This window comes from Dryas octopetala, chromosome 7 (assembly GCF_963921425.1).
Source record: "Dryas octopetala chromosome 7, drDryOcto1.1, whole genome shotgun sequence".
Classification (NCBI taxonomy): domain Eukaryota; kingdom Viridiplantae; phylum Streptophyta; class Magnoliopsida; order Rosales; family Rosaceae; genus Dryas; species Dryas octopetala.
In genome coordinates, this window is record NC_141372.1 from 5482465 (window position 1) to 5501704 (window position 19240).

At 37.3% G+C, this 19240-nt stretch overlaps 4 protein-coding genes across 6 annotated transcripts; all 4 read left to right on the forward strand.

Moving 5' to 3' along the window:
* Positions 1-487: 487 nt before the first annotated feature.
* Positions 488-4116, forward strand: LOC147278898 (uncharacterized). Its single transcript, XM_086251016.1, has 3 exons — positions 488-1214; positions 2499-2579; positions 3408-4116. Exons 1-3 carry the CDS (start codon positions 836-838, stop codon positions 3773-3775), a joined length of 828 nt encoding a protein of 275 aa, XP_086107142.1. The 5' UTR covers positions 488-835; the 3' UTR covers positions 3776-4116.
* A 736-nt stretch (positions 4117-4852) lies between these two features.
* LOC147278899 (RNA polymerase I-associated factor PAF67) lies at positions 4853-8485 on the forward strand. Its single transcript, XM_086250647.1, has 7 exons — positions 4853-5515; positions 5774-6105; positions 6423-6762; positions 7243-7391; positions 7480-7573; positions 8050-8121; positions 8225-8485. Exons 1-7 carry the CDS (start codon positions 4961-4963, stop codon positions 8267-8269), a joined length of 1587 nt encoding a protein of 528 aa, XP_086106773.1. The 5' UTR covers positions 4853-4960; the 3' UTR covers positions 8270-8485.
* A 2078-nt stretch (positions 8486-10563) lies between these two features.
* LOC147278900 (tetraspanin-19-like) lies at positions 10564-12990 on the forward strand. Its single transcript, XM_086251423.1, has 5 exons — positions 10564-10971; positions 11404-11503; positions 11699-11779; positions 12274-12378; positions 12466-12990. The coding sequence occupies exons 1-5, from the start codon at positions 10808-10810 to the stop codon at positions 12724-12726; spliced, it is 711 nt and encodes a 236-aa protein (XP_086107549.1). The 5' UTR covers positions 10564-10807; the 3' UTR covers positions 12727-12990.
* Positions 12991-13525: 535 nt separating this feature from the next.
* Positions 13526-18221, forward strand: LOC147278901 (aspartate aminotransferase, cytoplasmic-like). 3 transcript variants are annotated; one of them, XM_086249623.1, is made up of 13 exons: positions 13526-14077; positions 14174-14245; positions 14420-14481; positions 14576-14659; positions 14910-15009; positions 15094-15214; positions 15438-15601; positions 15750-15887; positions 16065-16186; positions 16605-16702; positions 17203-17323; positions 17624-17724; positions 17967-18221. In XM_086249623.1, exons 1-12 carry the CDS (start codon positions 13961-13963, stop codon positions 17706-17708), a joined length of 1284 nt encoding a protein of 427 aa, XP_086105749.1. In that variant the 5' UTR covers positions 13526-13960; the 3' UTR covers positions 17709-17724; positions 17967-18221. The 3 variants fall into 3 exon arrangements, with proteins under 3 accessions (XP_086105749.1, XP_086105748.1, XP_086105750.1); XM_086249622.1 differs by lacking the exon at positions 17967-18221 and having other exon boundaries at positions 13527-14077; positions 17624-17886; XM_086249624.1 differs by lacking the exon at positions 17967-18221 and having other exon boundaries at positions 13527-14077; positions 16605-16699; positions 17624-17886.
* Positions 18222-19240: the final 1019 nt, after the last annotated feature.

Consider the following 19240-nt stretch of genomic DNA (forward strand, 5'->3'; position numbering starts at 1 on the left):
CTAAAAAATATTCAACATTTGTGTCTTGGTTATTCAATATTTGTAACTTTAAACTGAGTCTTGTAGTGTGAGTTTGTAATTAATCAAAATATTAAATTAATTAATTATATGTTAAAATTTAAGATAAGTGGGCAAGGTGTTATTGCGCACACCCTAAGAGTCCTTTAGTAGAGCACCCCATCCACGATGGGTTGGTTAGCAACAAATCATACGTTGAAAAATTCGTAACTTTGGTACAAACACTATTTAGTTAAGGTATAAACACAATTTAATCAAGCAATAAAATTATTATATATATGATCATTTCAGCATATCACATTGTGTTATCCTCAGGAATAAACAAATTTTGTTTTTTTTATAAAGAAAAAAAATATGTTAGAACTTAGAACTTATAAGTGGACTCCTCACCGTTTGCATTGGACGGTGCCTATTTATCGGCGAGACCTACAATTTATCAATATTTCAGAAAATGAAGCCGTTGGGGAGTGTACGCGCCTCCCACAGCAAAACCCGCCAAATCTCAGAACATGCGTAAAAAGTGGTGCTGATCATATCCGAAAGCAACAACACCGACTCTCTCTCTCTCATACATAATACTTAGAAATTAATTAGGGTTTACGTATTTCTTTTTGAATTTCAACCTAAATCAGTAGGCTTCAACTTGAGATCAAGAGCCCCAATATTTGGGGCCAATTGAAGCTAGGGTTTGTTGTTCGATCAAGAACTAGGGTTACGATCAAAGACCCCAGCTGAAACAACCAATTCGAATCCCAAACAAGGCAGTTCATTTCATTCAGAATCCGAACAAACACTGAGCCACACCTTGTTTCTTCAAATGGCGATAATCGGCGACGCACTTCGCCAGGCGTTCATGCCCAAGCACGAGTACGAGAGCCTCCGGGAAGAGGACAGAGCGTGGGGGAAGCTTCAGAGGCCTCTGTTGATGGCTTCCATGGGTTTCATCGGTCTCGTGGTTGTTGTGTGCGCGATTATCACCTTGAACATTGTGTTTCCCGGCGACGCGGCGAAGAGGCCTTTCTGTAGCGACCGGAGGCTTAATTTGCTGCCGATGAATGTGAGAGGAGGCGATTCCGATTCGTTTCCGGGATCGGCGTTTTATCTTACGGACCAGGAGACTGTGGATTACTATTGGATGGTTGTGTTCATTCCTTCAACGATCATTTTCTTGGCCTCGGCTTTGTATCTTGTAGCGGGTAAGGAAACTTTGAAGCTCTGATTTGAATCTTTGATTGTTATTTGGATGGTAATGAATCTAAGAGAGGGCGAATTGAATTTTTGATTTTTGTGTTTTGCATTCATCTGGGTCGTAGGGAAGTGGAAACTTGGTAGATTAAGCCAAGAGTGCATCAAGATTCAAAGATATAGGCAAAAATGTTTGTGATGACAAGAGGAAAGACTTGGGTAATTTCTGGGTAACATATTGGATAATTCTGACATCTTGGTAATTTAATGTCATTTCTCACCAGGGATTTGCTATCTTAATTACTATGGTCTAAATATTTCTGAATTGTAAATTATAGTCTTGGAAAATGGAATAGTTTTTTGCTTATAATATTCGAGTTGATAGCTTTGTAGAGGATGCACGAATCAAGGTGGTTATGGTTCGAGGACGGACCATGCTCTCACTGACTCATAAGAAGAGTAGAAAGAACGCTTGTAGCTGGTGTATGAGTACTAGGTGCAATGTAATACCCATGCCATACTTCCAGGAAAAGCTCAATGATCTTCAGCAGAGGGTCGCCTGACTTAGGTGGGTCAGAGACTCAGAGAAGACTAAGGGCACACAATAAATCTCTTTAATGAAAAAATAACTCAATGATTTCGAGATATTGTCACCCCATAGAAACTAGAAAGGGGGTAAATCGTCTCCTAACAAATGTAAGTTCTAAATCCTATCTTAAAACATGAAAGTTTAATATATCGGCTGTTCAAGTTTAGAGAAGCGACTGGCAGCCCAAAGTCATGATTCACAGGGTTATCGTTTTCCACTCTCGGGTTTCTATATGAATTAGAAGATTCGTGCAAATTCTGCATATTACTAACAAATGGATTGATGTATCATGTGTTATTATTAATCTAAGCACCAAGGATGTATGATCTGTTAAATCTTAGAATGTATGGGTAGTTTTTGGTTTTCTGTAACGTGAGTAGAAGTTCTCTTAAATTAAATCAAGGAAAATGCATCCAAGCCCAAAGCCCACACAGTTAGAGGGTCAATATTGAAAACCCGCTAACAAAATGAAGCTTTTTATGGTTTTGCAATGGTTGATTCACTCCCCGTGACCAGCTTCATGTCTAGGGATGGATTCTATGAATGAAACCTAGAAAGTAGTATTAATTGGTTGTGCATGGTATACAATTCTGTTGCCAAAGGGACATGATTCTACATGGATTATATCTAAGCATTTGGAGGGCAATAATTTGATTTGTTTATACTAAATGGTTTTCAATTTCTCATAGTTTCACTTTGGTTGCAGGAATCACTGTTGCTTATTCTGCTCCAACAAGACATGGATGCTTAAAGGTAGTTGAAAATAACTACTGTGCTTCAAAAAGAGGTATAATTCCTCCCTCTCCCTCTCATACACACACACACACGATATTTGTTTTTTCTTAAATGATATTTAGCTGGTATAACTCGTTTTTCCTTTCATGCTGGTAGTTTGCTTGAATCCTTCTTGTTTTCGTTATTGGAAAATTCCAAATGAACTACCGTATCCACTATAAGCCTGTCACTGCTTTCTATTGTTTCTTGCATGAGACTGGCTTATCATAGGTCACCTCGTTGCTGTTTTCTTTGGAATCTTGCTTGGTTGTTTTGAGTTTTCACATCTGCTGCTAATTAGTTATGGCTACTAATTACTCATAAACAATGAAGCTGTCCGTATAAACAGTTCACTGTGCCAGAATTTGTTCATTCTTTGTTTAGTTCCCAATAAGCAAGTTTCTGTTTTGGGTTGCTCAGTTGCTGTCTTCCTTGTGGCCCTGATATTGTCACATTATTTTTCTTTTAATAATACAAAATGCAGTGTGTTTTTTTGGCTTTTAACCTTTTAATAATGTTGGCTCTGCAACTCAATTGCCTAACCTCAGAGCATACTAACGTGTCCTTCACTATTTTGGTTTGAATTTATTTCCAAAAGCAGGAAAATAATATTACTATTCTATTGCATATGGTTCTTTTCTTTTGCATTTCCCAAGAGGATTCCAACTGTTGCTGGTCAATTTTCAAAATCTTATTTTTCAGCAAAGTAAAAGAAATAAAAACAAAATATTTGAAATTGTCTGCCCTTTTGCTTATATCCGTCATCTTTGGCCAAAAAGGCTAGGTGTTGCATGAGAACCTCTAATTAATTATGTTTGAACCCTCATATTGTAATCTGCAGGTGGGGTGCGATGTCTATCAATTCTGAATGCCGTATTTGCTGTCATTTTTGGTCTTCTTGCGTTGTTTCTTGGTTCAAGCCTCCTCACGTTAGGAAGCTCCTGCTCTGTGCCTCTGTTCTGGTGCTATGAGGTTGGGTCTTGGGGGTTGGTTATTCTATATGGAGGAACTGCCTTCTTTCTGAGAAGGAAAGCAGCTGTAATTCTTGATGAGGGAGAATTTGGTGGTCGAAACCTTGGGCTTGAAATGTTGGAGAATCCGGTGGAAGTCACACCAGAGGTGGAAAGGCGGGTTAATGAAGGGTTTAAAGCATGGATGGGATCGTCGCTCCTATCTTCTGATGAAGAAGATGAACCTGACAGTTATTAGGAACTTTCTCATGTAACTCCAACTCTAACAGGTGTACGATTAGACATTCACATGAAGCCTTTCAGAGCTAAACAGCTTCGTGGCAGACTTTTCTACGACTTCAGGAGAGGATAGGGTAGTATAAATTCAATTTTGGCTGATCAAAGAGGTGAGCTTTAAAATGGTTCACGTGATCATGTAACATGAGCGAATGCTAATTAGTTTTTTGAACTTAGGATGATGTCTATTTTGTAATCTGTCCGTTACACGCCCTCTTTAGTAATCTTGATGGCCTGTGAATATCTAACCAGTGTATCAATTTATGTGTTGGAAAGTGAAAAGCAAGCCTTTGTTGTAAGTCACTTGCTGAGCTAAATTACTCAATGTTGCTGGCTTGATTTCGCTTCTTTAATACCCTGTTTAGAAGTTATAGAAATTCTCACCTGGATGTGTGGTTCAATGTGTGGCGGCAATACATCATTTCTTTCTGTTTAGCATTGTCGTTAAAACGGATTTGGCAGCGCTGATGATGCATCTGTTGGTGCAGAAGCAGCATGTTGAACATGGTATGGTAAATACTTTGGCTAGTGCCATTGACCGAATCCACTAATTTTCTTTTATCGATCACAAAAGTCGAACTTTAATCTTTGAGGTAAATGCTCTACTATTGAAGCTATAAACTCCCTACGACCAAACTCATAATTAGATGAAGCTGAATGTTCAATTTATCCTCATAAATCAAGATAATAAAACTATTTTCCAATTCCCATAAATAATTTTCATTAAAATAAAAACCAAATAAACAAAGAACTATTTTCCACTAACAAACGGGGAAGAAAAAATTCACAACCGATGTCACCTAAATTTTGGGGGGAAATGTGAGACACCCAAGTTTGTGGTATAGGCTGCAACCAACTGTAGAGGTGTAAAAGTCTCAAAAAAAAAAAAAAATATATATATATATATATAAAATTGAAGGCCCTATAAGTTGGGCCTTGTTTTTCCTTAATGGCTTTTATGAAACAGATCCGAAATCCAAACCCAATCCAAATCCAAATCCAATTTGCTCGTTCGTGAGTAGTGATCCAGTGGGAGTGTAAAACACTAAAACCCTAACATCTATCTTTGGCTCCCTCTCTCACCGTCTCTGAGAGACCGAGCGGCACCTCCCCTTTCCCATCTCCCCGAATTCCTGAAGCTGCAACCATGACTGCATACGACTACGACGACACATCAGCCACATACGACGAGCCGTCCGCCACCCACCGCCAACCATCCGGAGCCCCATCCCAGGACCCGGGCTACGACCCGAACTTCGTCCCGGACTCCGTGAAATCCTTCGTGGTCCATCTGTACCGCCACATCCGCGAGAAGAATGTTTACGAGATCCACCAGATGTACGAGACCTCGTTCCAGACCCTCTCGGAGCGGCTCTTCAAGGACACCCCCTGGCCCTCCGTTGACGCCGTCGCCCACTACGTCGACAACGATCACGTCTTCTGCCTCCTCTACCGCGAGATGTGGTTCCGCCACCTCTACGCCAGGCTCTCCCCGACGCTGAAGCAGAGGATCGATTCGTGGGACAATTACTGTAGTCTCTTCCAGGTGGTCTTGCACGGCGTTGTTAATATGCAGCTGCCGAACCAGTGGCTCTGGGACATGGTGGACGAGTTCGTCTACCAGTTCCAGAGTTTCTGTCAGTACAGGGCTAAGATGAAGTCCAAGACTGAGCAGGAGATTGCCCTTCTCAAAGTTGATCAAGTAATGTACATTCTTCTTCTTTTGTTTTTTGGAGAAATTTGAAACAACTAGCTTAAATTTGTGACATTTGGAGACTTTTAGCCTCACTGCTCAAAAGGGTTCAAAGGGATTCGAGCACTTTTTAGATTTTCAAAACTCTAAAAGAAAAGTTAAAATCTTTAATGCAAACAAAAAAGGGTAGTTTTCCAATTTTGTCTTTTATTTTTCTAAGTTTAGAAGCATTTAGGAAGTGGTTTTAGGGAAATTGTCTTGTTGCAGGCTTGGAATGTGTATGGGGTGCTGAACTTCTTGCAAGCCTTGGTGGAGAAGTCCATGATCATTCAGATTCTCGAGCACGACAAGGAAGGGATTGAACAATTTACTGCCACTGATGGGTATGATTACAGTGGTGGCAGTAATGTGCTGAAGGTGTTGGGGTATTTCAGCATGGTGGGGTTGCTGCGAGTTCACTGTCTTTTGGGTGATTATCATACTGGTCTGAAGTGCTTGCAACCCATTGACATTACTCAACAAGGTGTTTACACCAGTGTTATTGGAAGCCACATTACCACCATATATCATTATGGGTTTGCCAATCTTATGTTGCGGAGGTACGTTGCTCTTTTTGTTTGTTCATTTTGATTTGACCTGTCTTTGTACTCTATGTTGTATTCATTTCATGATCTTAGAAACTATAATGTAAACCTACTGCTACTGTGGCTTTTGCTTGGGCATGGTTTGTGCTCTGGATCCCAGATGACCCCTCCCACAAGTAAGGGAGTGATTGCTTTATAACTGTGCACAAATAAAAAGATGGTTTAATTACTTTAATGTTGTTTTTGTCTTTATGGAATTTTAATTCACTTTTCTGATGTTTGTGTGAAAACTTGTTTATGGAGCCCTAAACATATTGTTAACTTCCTAACAGGTATGTGGAGGCAATTCGCGAATTCAATAAGATTTTATTATATATCTATAAAACCAAGCAATATCATCAGAAATCTCCACAGTATGAGCAGATACTAAAGAAGAATGAGCAGATGTATGCCCTGTTGGCGATTTCCCTTTCACTATGTCCCCGGGTGAAGCTTGTTGAGGAAACTGTGAACTCTCAGTTGCGTGAGAAGTATGGTGAAAAGATGATCAGAATGCAAAGATATGATGATGAAGCATTTGCAATATATGATGAGCTCTTCTCATATGCCTGTCCTAAGTTCATTACCCCATCTGCTCCAAGTTTTGAGGAGCCTCTTGTTAATTATAACCAGGTATGTAGGCCCATAGACCTAGGTAAAGATTTGTATTCCAATGTGCTACTCTTAAAAAATGATCTCCTCTTCTGTCATTGACCACTGAACGGTTAACTGAAAAGTGGAATATTGTTTGACAAAGTTAAAAGCATTTTATATGATTTGATGATAGACTTGATACATGCATATTGTAAATTCCTGAGCTGTTAAAGCAATGGGAAAATAGCCGTGGACAGTTAAGTTTCTTTTTGTTTCATACCAGAGAGAAAATTGAACATTGTCATTAGTCAGGTTGTGGAGTTTTAAGGTTGGGCAACAGTTGTTGAAGGCGGAAAATAAAAAAGGAAGTGCTTATTAGATATGCATGAGAAATAAAGTTGGAGGCAAAGTGCCTGTGTTCTAGATCCTCTCTTTTTGGCATTATATTCCCTCTCTCTCTGTGAATGAGTTTGTGGGCATACATGCATAATTAATTAAATGCTATTTTAACTCTTGCAGGATGCTTATAGACTTCAATTGAAACTGTTCCTTTATGAAGTGAAGCAGCAACAGTTATTGTCAGGTGTCCGGACCTTCTTAAAAGTCTATTCATCCATCTCTATTGGAAAGCTTGCAAGCTACATGGAAGTGGATGAATCCAAGTTAAGGTACTTGATGAGGATATTCTTGTAGTTATGTTTGTCTGATTCTACTCGTGATATTATAATAATGTTATTTTGCCATTCTGCCTTACAGGACTATCTTGTTGACATACAAGCACAAGACACATGCTGTTGATACTGATGGAAAAATTATTTCCAATGCTGATGTGGATTTCTATATTGACGATGTATGTTAGTTTTCTTCTATTATCTTCTATCTCGTTCATGGAAAACTTATATAAGGCATTGGTCCACAAAGTTCCAGGGGTATATTTGTGGACAATCCTCTAGATTTGACCTGATGGCTGAAACTATAACTCCTTAGACACTTGGTTCATGGGATTTTTGTGGAGACGATTATTGATTTCTGCCTCAGAAAATCTAAACCAGTGTTAGCTTAAGCCATTGGCTGGCTGGTTGTCTTTTGCAGCAGTTTCCTAGTTTGACCACTGCTTTCTTTTTAGAAATGTGACTGAGATGAGATAATTAATTGTCTGTTTTAGAAATTGAGTCTTAGCTAACTGGATTGTCTTTAGGCTTATATAGTGTTAAACAAATAAGCTTAAGATGCTTGAACTTTGGAATATATATATTTTGTTTATTGGAACATGGTAATTGATGGCACTTAAATGGCTCTGCATGTAATATTTTCATTCTGCTGCAGGACTTAATTTTTGTTTCCGAATCAAAACCAGCAAAACGATATGGGGATTACTTCTTGCGCCAGATCGTGAAGGTTTGCACGATTCCTTGTATTGCCGTTTTTATGTTGTATTTTGCAACATTAGGCAATCATTTATTAAACAACCTTTTAACATTTAAGCCTTTTTTTATTGCAGCTTGAAGGGGTGATCAATGAGATGGACAGGGTAAAGCTGGATTGAGCCATCATCATTTTCTAGACTACCCCTCTCTCCTGCCATTTTTGCTCATTTGGATTCTTATAATGATACTTGGAGATTTTATTTTTCCTAATTATTTATGTTTCATGTACCTGCCCTTTCGGATTAGTGGATGAGGTTAGCTCTTAAAATTATAAAATGTAATTTTCACCTGTTGTGATTTTATCTATTTAAAATTGCCAGCATACGATTTTACAATTTATTTTATTTTTTTAAAGAAGTATTTTGCTTCTTTGCTTTTTGTATTAACATGATTTGGTAAAGTATGAGACATGCAATGTATGGTTCCAGGCTTCCAGCTCCTCTTAAGTTCCATACAAGAAGGGAAAGCTCGGTCCAAATCGAACCATTAAATGGTTGTATGGTTATTTCCAAAATTGACTTTTCTTTCTATTGTGGGTGTATACACTATAATTTTCCTATAAAAGGAGTATTGATGTGGCATAATATAATAGGGAGGATGGAGGCTTGGAATGGTGTCATCTGGACACACCCTCTTTATTATGTAATGCCACGTCACTATCCGTTTATGTGGAAGGTCTTCTCTTTCATCACTTGACAAGTTACCCCCAACTCGATATGGTTAGGCCAATCCAATCTGCCAACAGGGTAGAACAAGGTCGAACTAAAGCCTTAGCCTTATATATAGGCCATGGACTAAAGTTGTAATCAAATTTCAGCATATGCCATCTTTTTAACTGGTCTATTTTCACCAAGATTTTTCACCTTCAGAAAAAGGCAGTTGCTCGTTGCTTTTTATTGACCCAAAAATAAAAAACAACGAGCAACTGCTTTTTTGTTAGCTATAAATTGACGACACCAATTACGTTTTTTCTTCGTCGTCTTTCAATCTTAAACGACAGCTATTTAAGTTTGCATTTCGGTGTCTCTTTACAATCGTTTGAGCCTTGAGGTCTTTTATTGTTGGACGTACGTACGTAACAATTTGGAAAAATTTATGCATGTATTTAATAAGGTGATGGTGAAGTAGTGATGCAAATATTTTTTATTCGTTTTATCTTAATCAAGGTCGGCACTGGATAGATGAAGTAGGCTAAGGAATTTAGGCATTAATTTCAAAATCAATTGACTATAGGAGTAGTACTTCAAACCTTTATAAACCAACTATGCAAGGCCTCACATTTTCAATATGAAATCTTTCTCTTAACACGTCTTCTCACATATGACATCACTCAAGCCTAACACGTAGATAATTCATATAGAGTGACGTGAGAGCATGTGTGGCCGTTGAGCCTAACACGTGGATAGTCTCCTTTGATACCATGAAGGAATCTAGACATTCATTTTTAAACCAATTGACTATAGGAGGAGTAGCTCAAACCTTTATGAGCCAACTATGCAAGGTCTCATATTTTCGATGTGAAATCTTTCTCTCAACATATTGTCTCGAGAACCTAAAGGTTGAAGGTTCTCAAATTTTATATTCTCTTATATACTATATTAGACCTAAGTAATATACATAAATGGTCGATAACCGTATTTGTATGATCGCCCCTGACCCCTAGAATCTCAGAACCGGTTATCAGGACCCTATTTCAAGATAACCCCAAGATGGTTCTGTCTTTGATGAAAAATACTTGTCAGTTTTAGGCCGTCTTTTTGTTTGCGTTTCCATGCTACAACTATAAGCCTTTCCCCCCTATTGAAAGTGAACAGACAGAGTTAAAAACATGCCCTTTAAAGTTGTCTCTATCATTGAATTTTTAGTTTGGAGGGGAAAACAAAAATGTGTAAATCATACACACAATTTATAAATGTAACCACTGAATGTAATATCCATAGTGCAACACAATTCTGCTAATCTTTTATTCTAATCCTTTTCTTTTCTAAGACTGTAAATAATATTTGCCTGTGGATCACATTTCTAAGCTTTTCTATGTATACAAGGAAGTTTCCATCATTCTATAATTAAATAAGCCCAAGGGTCAATGGGTGTTGGACATGCAAGTTCAATTTTGAAAAGGAACCACATTGAACACTTTCCAGTTTTCACAATGAAATTAAGCATTCAAGTGCCCAAAAGATAAGAATTAATTGGCCGGAATTTAGTACCAATATTCCATGTGTAATTCTATTTTATTAGCAGATGAAAAGACATATTTGGCTCATTCATGTGTTTGAATGTTAGGTGTAGCTTCAACTCGTATGCATAATCTACCATTCAACACACAATTCCCTCTCAATTTCTTGCCCACACACACACACACACACCAAACCCACATACAGCACACATCAAAGAGACTGTGGATTGGGTTTTTTGTCCCACCGTCTATTATTCACAATGCATGTCTTGCTCACAAAGAGCTCAAGCAACATTCTTCACATGCACACAACCCCCACCAGGTCATCACCAACCCCCATCCCTCAATCCTCATTGACCCAGCAAATTATTCAATGTCCCCATTGTATTGAATAAAGATAATTCATAATGAGTTATCTTGAAATTGTTTATGGTACCTTAGCAGTAGAGTAGTAGTACTACTGCTCATTGATAGAGAAATGGTAAGCTGTGCTAGGTGTTGCTTGCACAATTCAATGAGAGCAGTGAATTTATTTGTCAATCTCTGTGGTGTTGTTGTGATTATCTACTCCCTTTGGCTGCTCAAGAAGTGGCAAGTTGGAGTCTCTGAGCTACCTCCTGTCTCAACTATGCCTAGACCATGGTATATAGAAATTCTAATGCTACGTTTACATTCTTCTTTCGTTTGTACTTGTTTTGGTGTATGGTGCTGAACTAAAACTAGGTCAGACCTCTCTCTCTCTCTCTCTCTCTCTCTCTCTCTCTCTCTCTCTCTCTCTCTCTCTCTCTCTCTCTCTCTCTCTCCTCTCTGCATGTTATTGCAGCCTGAGACTGTTTTGGGTTGGGGTATCCCTTGTGTTAATCTGTTTTGGTTTTTATATTCCCAATTATGGTCCTGAAGGAGTACTTTTCAAAGAGTTCTGAGGATCAATTCTTTGATTTAACTTGAAATTTACATAAACGAGGAGGAAAAATGAAAAGGGTTTTCTTTGATCTTGTTCTGTTTGTGAAATTTCTCATTATTTTGTTAATTGCCAATGCATTTCTTAGAATCATTGCTAATTCTGTTTGACAGGTTTATATATACATGTTTAGGTGTGGGAATTGCTGTCTGCTTGAGCACACTTTGTGGTCACATGGTTGCTAATTCCATCAGCAATTCTACTCTTTTCATTGTATCCTTTCTGATGAGCTTAGAAGACCAACTTCTATTACCTTAAATATTTCCATATAAGCCTGCTTTTCCATGAAATTCAGCTACAAATGAATCATTGTTCAAATGTGTGGAGCCTATAACTTCTGCCATTTCAATCTAATTCATGAATCTTACATGAATTCATCATTCAATTTTTAACCTTAACCAGTTTTAGTACATTGTCTCCATCTTCTCCCTTCTTTGCCTTGAAGTTGTAGTGATTGTCACAATTTTCTATAAGATGGACTGGGAAGTGGTATGCTCTCTTGGACTTGTAACTTTCACGGGGTGCATTTATCACTCATGGACATAAAAGAGAGTGGAATTGAATTTTAACATTTCAATTTTCAATATTTACTAATACACAATCTATTCTGAGTTACTATATACTCATATGCATATTGAGTTTGTTAAAAAAAAAAAAAAAAACAAGTATACATAGATACTGAGTTAGCATTCATGAGGTTCTCGACCTCCTTGTGAAGGCTTATAGCTTTAGTACGTAGTGTTAACTTAGCCCTAAAGTTCGACTCTTGCTCCCACCTCCTCTGAAACTTAACCCTCTTTGTAACCGAATTTTTTTTTTTTTGCCATGCCACGTCATGTTATATTGTTAATAGGTTTTTAATTAACTGTATTTTCACATGAAGGTTGACGTCCACTTATCCCTATACTCACAGCGAGACAAAGATATTGTCATGATTTAATTATTGATCATTTTTGGCTGTATTTGCCTGTTCTTTGTGACAGCAACTATCAAAGTACATCGATGAGGACCACACCAAGTTCAAGAACTTCATAATATTTCATGTAAACATGTGTCGCCTCATTGAGATTATCATTTTGGTACCACAGGTACTAAACTCTGTGTTCTCATTCCACCTTGGGCCAAAAAAAAAGCCCAATTCATTACTCTGATGCATGTAGTGGCCCAATTTGCAGATCAATGGTACTGTTATAGCTCTTATTCTTTGGGCTATTGGCACTGAGCCCAGGACTCACTGCAACTATTCTGATATGGCTGACTTCAGATATTCCTTTCTGATGGCTCCTACCCAATCTATACTCGATATTTCAAGACATGGTTTCAGAAACTATGAAGCTTCCCCAAGAGAATATGAATATCCACCCCGCCAAGGCTTTTTGTCCCATATTAGTAGATTTTTCAGAATGCAATTTCATAGAAGAGTCATTCTTAGTTAAGGCCTGCATTTTTGTTTTGAGTTGAATGGAGAGGTTTGGAAGTTGTTCTTTTAACTATCCAACTCTTGTCATAGTAGCGAGGAACTAAATGCTCTGCCACTAGAGCTAAAAACCCGAGAGAAATTTGAGAGGTTGAGAGAAAGCAATTCACTAAAAGTACCAACAAAGGAAATGATCATTAGTCTTAATTGTACCAAATACTAATTCTTCCTAATATGTAATTCAATCAAAAGAATATATATGTATTTCTTCATTTCTTGTATATTTTGAAACTGTTGATTTCAATTAATAATTTAATATTATTAGTTTGAAATATTGTTAGCTGTTTATCTAAGTATCTAATCTTATTTGTAGGAGTAGGTCTTGTATTTGAATCTTGCATTCCTCAATAATCATTATTTTAATTTTTGTTCACCAAGATAATATGACAGTTTTTTATTCGCTGTGTATAAATGAGATCCAAAATGAACTTAATTATTGAATAAATGAAATACTCTCGTATTAGTGAGGATCAATATGGTGCATCAATGTGGTTTGTTAGATTATATTGGTCTAAAAAATTTTAGTACATGATATTTACCTTGGTATCTCAACACTGGTTGTGAATGTAAAATATTTGCATCTTATTTTTTTTTTCACTTATTATCAATTAATTTTGAATTGAATTTGAATGCTTCAAAATTTAATATATTATTGTATAATACAAGGTTTCAAACCAAAATATCAATAGGCTCATAGGCTATGAGACATTCTCTAATGTGGGACCATTGCGAAATACGCGCGAGTGAGAATTTGAATGTTTTATGCCGTTCGAGCTAATCGTTAATCTCGTTAATCTTGTATTAATCATGCGGTGGAGAAAAATTCCATAGGCTATAGCCTAGTGGCATCATTCCTCATCTCTTCTGATTTGGGTATCTTGGATTCAATTCCTTGATAGAAAAAAAAAAAAAAACAAAGTTATTAAGACACAGGGTCATCTAAACCAAACATACCCTAAAAATGTACTGTCGTTTAATCACATATTCTTGTAGGCTACCATCCTGATGTAGCGCACTGTCGTTTATATAAATTTGTAGGATTTCCACCTCTTAAAAACCAACAGAAAACTTGTCCAAAGCCCAAAGAAATTTGACCAAAATAAAAAAATAAAAAAACTCCAAAGAAAAAGCCTTCTCAAGTGCGTTAACTTTGTGCTCAACTCTCGTGCTCTGTAACTCTCTCAGTGGAGTCCATGGAGTCTCCGAGTCCTAACAAGACACACACCACCTCTACTGCAAAATCGGAGTCCCAAGATGGCGATTCTGTATTCGCACTCATTCCTCACGTTCCTGAAGTCCCACTATATGCGGTAAACAAATATATTCCTACATTTCTATGAACTTTGATTTCTTCAGTGTTTAGTTATAAACTTATAAAAATTATTGTTTTGGTTTGAAACCAACAGATGCTGGATGCTTATAGCAAAGACCCAAGTCCAATAAAGCTCAATTTGGGTATTGGTGTTTATAGAACAGAGGTGGGTTTCATATTTTTACTTCCACTGTTTACCACTTCAAGCATTGTTTGGTGTAGTGCATTGTAGAACATATTACTATTTTGAAAACATGGACTTCGATTGCATGGACATGCTCTTAAGGACCTTAACAGTGAAAAACATCCCAATTCTTATTTAATTCTTCTGCACCAACAGGATGGCAAACCTTTTCTTTTGAATGTAGTCAGGCGAGTGGAACGGTTACTAGTTAATAACACGTAAGCTGTCTCATATTGATTATTGTTGTGTTGTTGCAATTGTAACTTTGCTTCAAGATGTGATTATTATACTCCATTTTGGATGATTTTTCAGGTCCAATTTTAAGGAATATCTTCCTATAACTGGAATGGAAGAGTTCAACAGATTGAGTGCTGCACTCATTTTGGGTGCTGACAGGTATTGCCCTATTGGAATCTAAAGCTGATCCTTATTATGTTATGTTAACTAATACTGCAACATATGACATCCTCTATGATACTAATCTCTGACATTATTCTGTATTAGTAATACAGTAAAGCTGATCCTTATAATGTTATGTTAACTATATTGTGAAAATTCTGGTTCCATTTGCAGTTTTCTTCTTCTTTCTTTCTGAACAATTTGGGGTTCTTTTGTTGATTGCATGCTTCATTTTTCTTGGAAATAGCCCTGCTATTAAGGAGAATAGAGTGACTACTGTCCAGTGCTTGTCTGGTAGTGGCTCTCTGAGGATTGGAGCTGATTTTTTAGCGAAGCATTACCACCAAGTAAAGCACTTGACCTTTATATTTGCTGTTATATGTGCACATGGGTGAGTGTCACTTGGCCTTATTGTGTACCTTGCTCAACAGCCTACAGTGTACATGTCCCAGCCAACATATGGCAACCACCCAAATTTTTTCTTGGCGGCAGGGCTAGCTATGAAGACTTATCGTTACTATGACCCAGGAACATGTGGACTGGACTTTCAAGGTTTGCTAATCTTCTATATATAAATGCAACTTCTTGTCTTATCATTCTTTTGTTTACCATTACCTTGCATTCCTCCTTTCAATCGTAGACTATTTTCATTAGATTATCCATTATTTCTGTCAGAAGATCAACAAGATTATACAAACTATGAATTGTGAATTTATTTAAGTAAAAGCTATAATTTGTTTCCACATCTTGTAATTTCATGTTTGGTGAATAACAGGCATGTTGGAAGATCTTTCTTCTGCCCCATCAGGAGCTATCGTGCTTGTTCAAGCATGTGCTCATAACCCTACTGGTGTTGATCCAACTATTCCACAGTGGGAGCAGATAAGACGGTTGATGAGATCAAAGGGGTTGTTACCTTTCTTTGACTCTGCTTATCAGGTAGAGTACTGTTTCAATTAAAGCTCAGAACAGTTTGAATTTGCAGTTTTCTAGGATCCCCCAAGTGTTAAAGTCTGTAGGTTCTTGTACCTGAGAACTTGGTGCAGGTCTCCTTATCTTATGCCTTCATCTCCTGAGCTCTATCTAGGGTTTTGTCAGTGGAAATCTGGAAGAGGATGCGCAATCTATTCGTCTGTTTGTTGCTGATGGTGGTGAATGCCTTATAACCCAGTCATATTCAAAGATTATGGGACTTTATGGAGAACGTGTTGGTGCACTCAGCATTGTAAGACACCAATTTTTCCTAGAATCGAATTCCTAAAAAAACCCAACACCAGAAACTACCGCTATTTGCTTGTTAGCAGTGCATGTATTTTTACTCATTCTTTCTTCTAAACTCTGCACATATCTACTTCAGTGGCTTTCTGGAAATTAAAAATTTACAAAGCATTTTGTTTAATAGGTTTGCAAGACAGCAGAAGTGGCTAGCTGTGTTGAAAGCCAGCTGAAACTTGTGATCAGGCCCATGTATTCTAACCCACCTATTCATGGGGCAGCCATAGTGACTGCTATACTAAAGGATAGGTATTGAATTATACAAAGTGATTCTGGTGCCTGCCCTTGTGCAGTTTAGTTGAGAACATTTGAATCAGGAAATTGTGGCCGTCTTTGTAAGTTCAACAAGTTCATTTCACATATGGCTAGTAAATTTGACATGTCTCAAGCTTGTTGAGAAGACCAGCAGCAGTAGACATGCTGGTTACTTTTTGTCCATGATTTAGAATCATCTATTACTTCTGGTAGATGTCGCCAAAATATGGATACTTCTCTGGATAAATATGTGGTTACTTGCTGCAAATAAAGTGCTGTATGCAAAAACTTAGCTCACACATTAGCATGCAAATTGCAAATATATGTACTTGAGTTGGTTGCACATTGGTGCAGTTGTTAGTATGTGTTTTGTTAGGCTTAATACATATTGTTGTGGGTGCTTTATTTGTAGGGACATGTACAATGAATGGAGTATTGAAGTGAAGACAATGAATGAACGCCTTATTAGCATGCGACAACAACTGTTTGATGCTCTGCGTGATAAAGGCAGTACAAACTCTCTCTCTCTCTCTCTCTCTCTCTCTCTCTCTCTCTCTCTCACTCTCTCTCTCTTCTTTTTCTTTTACTTGAAGCTAAGTTGTACCCTGGATTCCACAAAAGGCACTAGCTCAAGGATGAGTACAAATGAAAATTATACTTAACTGTTCTTTGAATTAATGTGTCTGTATTATAATTAGTTGATTTATGCAATTTAAAGTTGGTCTCTGGATTTTGAATTTTGAGTCAAATAATTTTTTGAGGAGTTTCTCAACTGAGCTGAGGAAATGTCAGTTGGATTCTGAAGACTTTTTAACTTTTAAATTCTAAATGAGCCAACAAGCTGGTTTTGCCTGTCTATATTACAACTTGTTCACACAGTAGTAAACAATACCGGGCGATAATTGTTGACCTAGAAATTTTGATTGGTCACCAGCTCTATACGTTGTCTTTTGTTTCCACTGGTTCCAAATATTCTCATGTTTGTCAACCTCTCTTTCATTGTTTGGCAGGTACTCCTGGTGATTGGAGTCACATAATCAGGCATGTTGGAATGTTTACTTTCTCAGGATTGAACCCTGAACAAGTTGCCTTCATAACTCAAGAGTACCGTATCTACATGTCATCTGATGGGTAACATTATTATTTCCGAGACTAGTCTATCAAACATGTCCGCATGAATGACTTCTTGCAAGATGTCTAACATGTTATGTTATCATAGTGTGAAACAAGACCACACATACAGAAATAATTTCACCTAATCAAGCGGTTTTGATTCACAATCTGACCATAAAACTGTTTGACAAGAGAAAAAGACTCTTTCAGATAATGTGTGTTTTTATTTTGTTTTAGTGGCATTATTTGGGTTTGCCACATGAAGTGTCATCTCTGTTAGATACAGAATATCATCTAGTCACCTACTCTACTGTGCAGGAGGATTAACATGGCAGGACTGGGTCCTAAGACAGTTCCTCATCTTGCAGATGCAATACATGCAGCTGTTACCAGTGGTGTCTAATTTGGCACACCTCAATGTAATGTAAATCTAATTGGTGTATTATCTTCTTTATGTTATATAGAATGCTGCTACCTTCCAATTTGTAGAGCAGATATTGAAGACTTTGAAGTGCACAATAACTTTTTTAAAATCCAATTAAATATATAAAAATAAAAATGTGATGAATGCATGATGTATCTATTTTGGGAACCGTGAAATGTGTTTGGGCTTGGAGCCTATGGGCTGGGCCCTGATGTGAATGTGTGATGCTTCCTTCAGAAACACTGAAAGAGGAGGCAGAGATGAGATGAGATGAGATGAGACGCAGCCCACACACTGTAGAGGCAGTTCCGCCTCGATCCACGTGCCTACCAAAATGAGACAACATCTAGACCGCTACCTCCACATGTCTTCTTTGTAGGTAGCTACCACCAAAACGATCACTTGCTAGCATAATTACACCAAAACGTCCCTAACCGCTGCTGTGTTAAGGTAGGGCTGTAAATTGGTTCGAAACAGCTCAAATTTGTATAGAGTGCTACTTAAGTTTGGCTCGTTTAAGTTCATCCTATGCTTGTCTAAATTATCAAAAAGGTTTAAACTATGATGATTATATGTTTTTTTTTTTCAGGATGATGATTATATGTTAAATATGTCATATATAATTTGTGCACTAGAAAAAATTAAGAATATTATAGATAATTACTATGCCAAGTTAATGAATCACAAAAAATTTCATGACAAAACTAAAAAATTTCTGTAGACTTGAAATTATAGACTTGTAGCTTAGGTAAACCATTAGATAAAATTATGTAAATTGACTGGATACAACTCATTTTCCCATGGAGCTTGATTTTTTTTGGGCTCGTATAAAAAATAAATCAAGCCTAATTTCAGCTCGATATATTTTCAATAAACTAAGTATGAGCACGATGATATTCGGCTTGACTCAACTCATTTACACTTCTCTATCACCGCTATGTTATTGGAAATTAACAGCTAATAAGTGTGCCGTCATTTTAATTCAACGACGAAGAATCATGTCCAACAAAAATCCAAAGATGGAGTTATTTTATAGTTTTAAGTAAAATGGGGCAAATAGAAAAGAGCAAATGATAAATATGGTCTTCAAACTTTACCCTTAATATCATTTTGGTTAATGAACTTATTTTTTGAATTTTATAGTCTTCGAACTTTCACTTGTGTATCACTTAAATCCATTATGTCAATTTCATCTATATTTTTCATCAATTTTAGTCATGTATTAAGCATGCGAGCCACTTTTGAAAGGTAAAAATGATAATTTATATCTATGTCTCTCAGTTCTCTATCCGTCGATCTTCTCCTTCTCTGTCCAAAGTCCAAACCCAGCAACACTCTAAAAAATCATTCAAACCCAGCCAAAATAAACCCAGCAAACCTGTAAAAAACAGTCCAAAAACAACCAAAATAAACTCAGCCAACGGGGAGGGAGGGAGAAGAGATCGGAAGGAGAGGAGAAGGATGAAGGAGGAAAAAGAAAGAGATGCGCGCGATTGGGTTGGGAGAGAGAA